Genomic DNA, 8,199 nt, shown 5'->3' with positions numbered 1-8,199 from the left:
CATACTTGAAAGCTAAAGGAAAAAACACCTTTAAGGAAGCAGATTGAAAACATAAGAAAGAAATGAGGAATTTGACAAGTTCTGCACAAAAAAACCATATTTTTGCAGCTTTTTGTGGCAGCTGAAGCCACGACTTCCATGCTGATGCCCTGAACACCAGCGTTCAATAGCACCAGGCCAGCAGTGCCTGTGCAGTCAGGATTGAAGGAAGCCTTTAAGCTTGCCTGACAATGCATTTTTCTAGGAGATAAAAAATGAATGCTGCCAGCATGCAAATCTCTCTAAATTAGGCACGGCCCAGCTTGCGGGAGCCACGATGGCTTGTGATGACAGTCATTAACTTCAGCAGCAGAAAAGAGGATGCAAGAAAATATCCTCTGCTACTTCCTATCCCAGTTGGGAGTCCCGGCTCAGGGAAGCACTGGAGTCTGGCACAACACCCAAAACCACACCGGGGTGCAGAGGGTGATGAGAATGAGCTGTGACCCCTTCCCCGGGGCAGGCAGGGGCTCTCAGGGACTTGCTGCTGCTCCAGGAGCCAAGCTCCCTGTCCAGGAACCACAACACTGGTTTTCTACTGAACAAACACAGCCAAGACCCAAAGCTGACTGTGAAAGGAAAGCAACGGAATTTGGGCATGTCACTGCTTACCTCCCCTCACTCTTAGTTCTGGGTAAAACCCCAATGGACTCATTCCCTCTTTTCCCTCTTCAGGAGGGAACAGTGACCAGCCTGTGCCAGAACCTACTTTCAATTCCCACTCACCTTTGGGAAGATTTAACAGGAATGGCTGATATGGCCAGTTCCTGGATCTTATCTGCCACTGAAGAAGGGATGAACTGGACACACACCACCACCTCAGCCTCTCCCTGTTCCCATCAGAGCAAGGCTTGTACATTTTCATTAATGGATCAGGCTGGAATAACCTGCCAACAGTCTCTTGAGCCATGCGGGCTTCCTCTCTGCCCTCCCTGCCACATACACATTTGTATTGTTCCACACTGATCCTTAGCAGCTTGATTTAGGGGGAAAAAGATAAAAAAGATGAGAACCTCATGCTGGCTTTGTGCTGGGTATGCAGCTGCAGCCCCACTCACAGAACACTGCTGAAATAACAAACCAGGAACTAAAAAAAAAACACAATCTTTAATATCTCCCAAATCCCATTTAGAAGCAGTTTCATAGAAACATCACTTTCATCGTGCAATAGAGGCTGGAGGAGGGCCAGGAGGAGGGAGAACTGGCACCACGTCCTTGTGGGCAGACACAGAGGTGTCTCCCAGGTCCTCAGAAATTCTCCAGCAGATCCAGGATCCGCTTCTGCTCACTCTCCCGAAACTCCTGGTTCTTCCCGTCCCCGATGTTCTCCGCGTACTCTGCAGGGAGAGAGCAGAGGGACACAGGCTGTGAGTGCAGCAGCAGCAAACAAAGGACAGCAACTCCTGCAGACACCACAGAGGAATCTACACCCACACTACGGTAAACAGCCAAATGGGAATTCATGCAAGGAGCATTGATGGTTTAAAGCTTTGCATAACAAACACCTGCTGATGCTCATTAAAGCTTTTGAGGCAGACAGACACAGAGAGCTCCCTGCTCTGGCCCAAGCAGACAGCAGCACCCATTCCCTGGCATGGGAATCGTGGCATTATGCCCAAGAAATGCAAACAGTACCATAAATCACTGCAAATCACCAGCATCCCAGGTCCCTTTGGACACTGAGCATCATCAGGGAAGGTCAAGTGGGGTCTGTGACAACTGTCAATCATTCCCAGTCCTGGGTTTAACCTGACTGCTGTCCAAGCATCCTGAGAGAGGATTTTTGCTGAGGAGACCCCAATTCCTCCATCTACCCAGTGCTTTTAACCATGCAGAAGAAAAGCCACCAGTTCAGATTTAACTACAAACCAAACTACTTGTCATCAGGCAGAGGACACCAGACCCTGACCACGGTCTTGCCCATCCATGCACACAGCCAAACACCACAGAACTAAACATTCCCTCTGTAGCTCTCCTTCTTGATATTCATTTGGAGCTCGCAGCTCTCATCCCCTCCCAGCTCCCTCCTTCTTGCAACCAGAACCTGCATTTTCAAAGACGGTTTAAAAAGAAAATATAAAAAGCAGGTTCTGAGCTGCAGAAGCAAGGAGCTGAACAAATCTGAGGAATCAGGAGCAGGCTGATGCTTCAGACAGCACTTCCCTGCCTCCGCCTGCTTGCATTCTTTTCCTTCTTCCAAACAAACAGAACAGCTTGTATTCAGCACTGAATGGTAAGTTGCTGCAGAAAGTTTGCTTTAATATTTATACGTTTAGCACAGCTACACGCTCTGAGCTCCATCAAAGCCTTTGTTACAGGAGCACTGAAAGCAGTGAGGACAGGCAGAAGTTAGCTGATGTGGGAGTCTTCCCTCCTGTGTGAACACACTCTCTCTTTCTCCATGTAAAAGCAGTAGAGTTCTTTGCCAAGCCTCTGGGAAAAATATTTTTAATATTTATAAACTGCTCCAGTACCTGTAACATGAGCAGGTGGTAATGCTGAGGTTTGCTGCAGGTGAACCTGAGCTGCCCACTGTCTCAGCAAAGGGACCAGCTCCGGGCACTTCTCTCAGTGGAGGAGCTGCTCTCCACAGCTCTTAAAAGCAGCAGAAAGCTCCTACAAGGACAGATTCCTTGTAGCTCCCTGTGTATGGACCGACTGCTGCGAGGCAGCCCAGCCCTGCTGTGCTTTGGGCTGCGCTGGGGATCCAAACCTCGGGCACGAGATCATCCCAGTGCACAGGGATGGGCTCCCCTCCCCAGCCAAGGCTGGCCCTTTGCTCAGGCTCCCCTGTCCCCTCAGGCAGTACCAGAGCCTGAGTGCTGGGGCTGGTGGAGGAGCAGCTCTGTCCCCAGCAGTCCCTTCCATGCTCCATCAGGGTGAGTGCCTCTGGAACAGCTGCAGTGGATGCGAGTGCTGGAGTTCACTGCAGCCCAAGGGCAACACTTCCCACCTGCAGTGGCCTCTCCAAGCCCAGTGAGGGACAGCCACAGTCTCCAAGCCTGGCACAGCCAGCAGCTCTGCCCCCAGCTGTAAGGCCGGCCAGACTGCTTGGACTAGGACTCAAGCAGGGAGCCACTGAGTGCTACTAATGACACTGCCCTTCCTTTGTACCGGGAGATCCCCCAAACAAAAACACGACACAAATTCTTCTTATCTTGTCCGAAAGCTCAGCATTTCTCCTTCTAAACATCTAGACTTTGTAAGACTAAAATTCCAGTTAATCCAAGGCAGAATGTTTACTGGGTTATGACAGCTGCTAATGCTCATTTGAAGCATTAGCAGCTTGAAAACACCAGATAAAACCCCCAGAATCAGGCTTAAAAAAGTAAATCTCCAACCGAGATTTTATGTATTTACTTTTTATTTAAAATTCCACCACTTCACTGAGACTGCTAAAAAAAAATCAAATGTAAGCTGCCCCTGCCAACAGTTAACCAGAGCTTACACACTGCTGTAGCTACACAAAAGGAAAAGGCCCAAGATTGGTTTCTGCTTCATTAGACAAAATACAATGGTTACAGAACAGTAAAAATCAATTGGGAAATACTGAGGCTTGTAATGGATATTGGAAGCTCTGGAGCCTGCACAGATGGAGGCACCATGAGCCAGACTGGGCTCCATCCTCAGAGCACACTGACCCTTCCTTTGTGTTTACCTGTGCTAACAGGTTTGGGCTGGAATGTGCAGCAGACATTCCACGTGTCCAGCTCCCAGTGTGCCTGCTCACCTGACACAGGTGTGAGAGGGGGCCTCAGCAGGGGCAGCTCTCACAGAGCTCCTGAGGGAGCCAGGATCAATGGCTAGTCCCTCTGGGCCAGTGAGGAACAGGGAGATTTGCCATTCCAGAGCCAAGTATCACCTCAGAAAGGCCTGTGCCTCGCTCCATTCCCAATAACAGATGGAGACCAGGCACCTCCCCAAGATACAGACTGCTGCCATCCCCAGTCCAGCCTCCATCCCCAAAACATCTCTCTAGCCAAGGTACACATCACTCAGTTGTTTTCTTCCAAAGCATAAACTAACTGTCCTGTTGCAAGAAATACTTGATCTTCCAGAAAAAGGAAGTGTGGGAGGACTGGTCAGCCTGCAGAAATGCATTAATGAGCCTCCCGTTATTCCCTGCCCACTCCTCCCCCTTGAAAGCTCTACCATAAGAAAACAGTGTTGCTTCCTTGCCTGCATCGTAAGTAATTCTGAGCTACCCCAAGGGATCCATCAGCTGTCAGGTTGCCAGAGAAACATGGAGAATATGTAGGCCATAAAAATCAAACTAAAAACCGAGCACCTAATTAGTATGCAAAAATAGAAAATAAAAACTGAACAAGAGCAAAACACTGAACAAAAAGTAAAAATAAACCAGTCCTCATCTGTCCTGAGAGCAAGTTGGGAAGTAGCCTGGAAACATTCCAGTCAAGGCTCAAGCTCCTGATCTCTCAGTCGCATGCAAGAGAGTCTTGTGCAGTTGACTCCAGTGAAGTTTTGGAAGCCCTTTGCTGGTCCCTGCATCCCAGCAGCACACTGCAGGGTCCACACCCAAATCCCTGCTCCAACCCCTTTGCTTCCCTGGGAAGCTGTGTCCAGGGAACTGACTCCTTCAGAGAAGCAGGTGCTGCTGCTGTTACAGGCTGGTGAATCTGTGCTGACTATGCATGTGGACACAGGTGTGTAACTACTGAAATGTTCAAATTTCAGAGCCTAGACTGCAGCTGAACCCAGTGCTGCTCCTGCACCCCGGGTCCCACTGCAGGACTTCACAAGCATCCACTAAGAAATTTATCACTGAGGTTTTGATTATTGTCTCTAGAAGTCTCTAAAACTGGCAAGTATAGGAGTTGGGAAGAGCTGCAATCAGAGCCCAAATTCTGCATCCATCCCTGCATTATTAACAAGCCAATGTGCCCCTTCAGGGAGGGTGAGAGCACCCAACCCAGCACGACCCTGAGCTTGCAACACCCAATACAGCCGTGGAGGAAGTTTCACAATGCAAGTCACTGTCTGGGAAAGAAAGAATCAGATGAAATTTTAATGCAGCTGCCTTCCAATTCATCTTGGTATGTAAGTCAACACCCCAGAGCCATGACCATGAGGTGTGCAAATCCAGCAAGGTGTGCAGACAACTCCCTCAGGGACACACAGCCCAGGGCAAGTGTGGGAATCTGAACAGGGACGTGTGCCGTACTCCACATTGGAAAGGGACAGTTTAGAAGCAGGAATTTCCAAGTATCATAACTAAAATCAGGAAAGACATCCTATGCAGCCCCCTGCTCACCAGCAGGCACTAGCTTGCACTTTGTGGCTAAAGACAAGGGCCAATGAGATTGCCTATAGCTGCAAGTAATTTCACACTGTCAGAAAAATCACTCTTAATTTTGTCATACCAGCCAGCCTTCTGATTCCTTTTTTCCTGCATTTGAGAAGGGAGAAAACCGACAGGTTTTGCAGGAAATAAGCAGTGTGTACCTGCCATTGTTGAAGAAAAGCCCAGGAGAACACTGTTGCTCCCAAAGAAAGCAAAAACACTGAAACACATCCCACAGCCCACTATCCCAGAAATGCTGCCAAGCTTCCCTTCCCTCCAGAAGAAAAATAGACTCCTCTCCTCACACTGAAAACAGCACAGCCCCTTTGGAGCAGATACATTCCATAAGGAAGCATCTTCTCCAGGCAGCTCTGGCTCCCTGCTGCTCCCACTAAACCTCTCAGCTCCGAGGGGCCATGGGAAGAGGCTGGGTCCTGCCCTCCTCTCCCCCAGCTCCACTGGCTGCTGCTGCTGAAGGACAGCAGGCTGCCAAGGAGGGCCACAGCTCAAACAGGCATTGCTCTAATTCACCATGAGCATTAAAAATAACAAGCAGTACTTTAAAACTGTGATTGCAAATCACAACAGCTACATTTTAAAGCTATGGAGGATACTTTAATGCTATAATCTGTATTAATTTGACACTAAGAACAAGACAAATACACCACGGGTACTAATATGGTGCAGATGGTAAAGTGCAAGGCCATGTTAATGAAAGACAAGACTCCACTATTCTTCCCTCTAGCAGGCCTGTACACTTCCCTTAAATATTTACTCTCACGTTAATGTCAGCAGTGAATTCCAGCCAGGTTGGAGCTGATGGAAGCGTGCAGTGATGTGCTGCTCTCTGACAGCAGCTACAGCAAGTGTCCTAACTCGGAGGCAAAGCAAAGCATGCCACTAATCAGGGTGATTCCAGCCCTGCCAGGATCTCAGAACACTGCTCAGCTGCTGCCTGGAGATGCTCAGGAAGCCAAGGAGAATTACATGTGAAGGCTCATCCTGCGAAGCAATGACCAAGCTGTCCCTGGTAGCGATGAGACACTTGCACAAAAATATCTCTACTCACCCTTCAGGATGTGTCGAACAATTTTAATGGAGCTGCCTCTCATGTTCAGGATCTGGTGGACTCTCTGACGAATCTGATGAGGAGTAGGACAGAGAAGAAAGAGATCTTCAACATGTGTCCATGCACAGCCCCACTTTTTCCCACTTTGAGGGATAAGCAGAGACCTGAGAGCCACAAAAACCAACTCAGTCTTGGCAGCCCTCAGCATCTGCTCAGGAACACCCAGAAGGCACACGGCACAGAAATAAGAAGCCACAGAATGCATTCACAAACCCAAATGTATTCACAGAGGAAGCAGAGATGCAGCATTTTGCACAGATCAAGAAAAGCTGTACTGTGCAGGGTCCCTTCCCCCTGCTCCCTCAGCAATGGCATCAACATGGCCTTTCCATTTCAAGCCCTGACCTTGCTCACACAGATTATATAAATTTAGTGACAACAATCAACTTCTGTCCCCACTAATGCCCTATTTCCTGCAACTTGATGGAGCTGTATGGACACAAGTGCAATAAACAGATTTCCTCCCCAAAAGGGAATTAAAGAAACAATTACTCAACACAGCATTTGCAAAGATGTAGAGCCTTGTCTGCACCATGAATGGGAACACAGATGATCTGCCATCCTTGTATGCAGTTTTACCTGGGGAACGTTGGCATTACAGATCTCTGCCATGATGTAACAGATGAGCTGCAGCACAAAGAGCCCAGCATCCAGACGACGCAGGTAGAATTCATCTTCCATGTCATCGTCTATGATCTCTCCTCGACGCACCATGTCCTGTAAAGCCACACAAAGGAAAGGTGTGAGGATTCTCTCAAAGCACTTCCCAATAGGACTGAAAAAATATTGGTGCAATTTGTGGTTTCTTAAGAATTGTTTTGTTCCCCCAAGCATTATCAGCCATATATTTCTCACTGAAAAAGTATTTTTAATAATTCATTTAAATTCACCAAACATTTCATTCAGTTTTGAAGAAGTTTTGCCTTTGCTGGTCATGAAGTGTGTCCATCTGCAAGTCAAAATTTTAATTTAAACATACAAATCCCATTTCTACATTGAGGGGTGAGAGTGTGTGACTATGGAACAGACCCATGTATCCGTGATTTACAAGTCCTTTGTCAGAATGGAACAAAACCTGCTCTTTTACTGGCCATCTGAGGGTGCTGTTCAGCAGTGCAGAACATGACTCCAGCACACTCTAGGAGCTACTGGGCTTCTAGCTTCATGACTGACTGATACATGAGAAAACACATCTGAAAATCCTGACAAGGACAGCTTTTCCATGCCCAGCCAGCCTCTTCCAGCTATTTCTAATGGGTGCTGCCAGGGCAGACCCAGAACAAGGTTTTTTAGCCATAGACTTCCATAGGAATGATGACCCACCATCCATCCTCCCTCTGTATGCATGAGCTTCACCAGAGGGAAGCCAGAGGAAGAATGAAAGAGTCCATTCCATTCCATTCCATTCCATTCCATTCCATTCCATTCCATTCCATTCCATTCCATTCCATTCCATCCCTCATGTCCAGAGAGCTCATCTTCTTCAAAACACTGCCATGAGCCACCTGGCAGCGAGCTCAGAGCAGCCTCCTCTGAGCTGGCCCCAGGACATGCCTGTGCTCCATCCTCATGGGGACTGACAGGCCCAAACAACTGCGTCACGTGTCACCTTCTGCATTTTGGGGTTTGTCTTCAGGATCTGTTCTTAAACAAAGGAAGCAGCTCGTCAGCCCCGCGAGCTGGCTGCAGCTCTGTGATTTATTCTGCAGGCGCCTGGCAGAGCAATATT

General features: G+C 48.2%; 1 protein-coding gene across 1 annotated transcript in view; it reads right to left on the bottom strand.

Annotated features, from left to right (window-relative positions):
• Positions 1 to 1,127: 1,127 nt before the first annotated feature.
• CTNNBL1 (catenin beta like 1) overlaps positions 1,128 to 8,199 on the bottom strand; it is a 46,899-nt gene continuing 39,827 nt past the window's right edge. Inside the window, exons 14-16 of the mRNA XM_085558128.1 lie at positions 7,050 to 7,187; positions 6,411 to 6,483; positions 1,128 to 1,376 (exon numbers count right to left, since the gene is read on the bottom strand). Coding sequence (XP_085414254.1) covers positions 1,288 to 1,376; positions 6,411 to 6,483; positions 7,050 to 7,187 — 300 coding nt within the window. The 3' untranslated portion in view covers positions 1,128 to 1,287. The remainder of the gene's footprint in view (positions 1,377 to 6,410; positions 6,484 to 7,049; positions 7,188 to 8,199) is intronic.

The sequence above is a fragment of the Lonchura striata genome, chromosome 20 (genome assembly GCF_050655825.1).
Source record: "Lonchura striata isolate lonStrDom1 chromosome 20, ASM5065582v1, whole genome shotgun sequence".
NCBI lineage: Eukaryota > Metazoa > Chordata > Aves > Passeriformes > Estrildidae > Lonchura > Lonchura striata.
The sequence above is the reverse complement of the archived record's forward strand: the minus strand, read 5'-3'. Positions and strand labels throughout refer to the sequence as shown.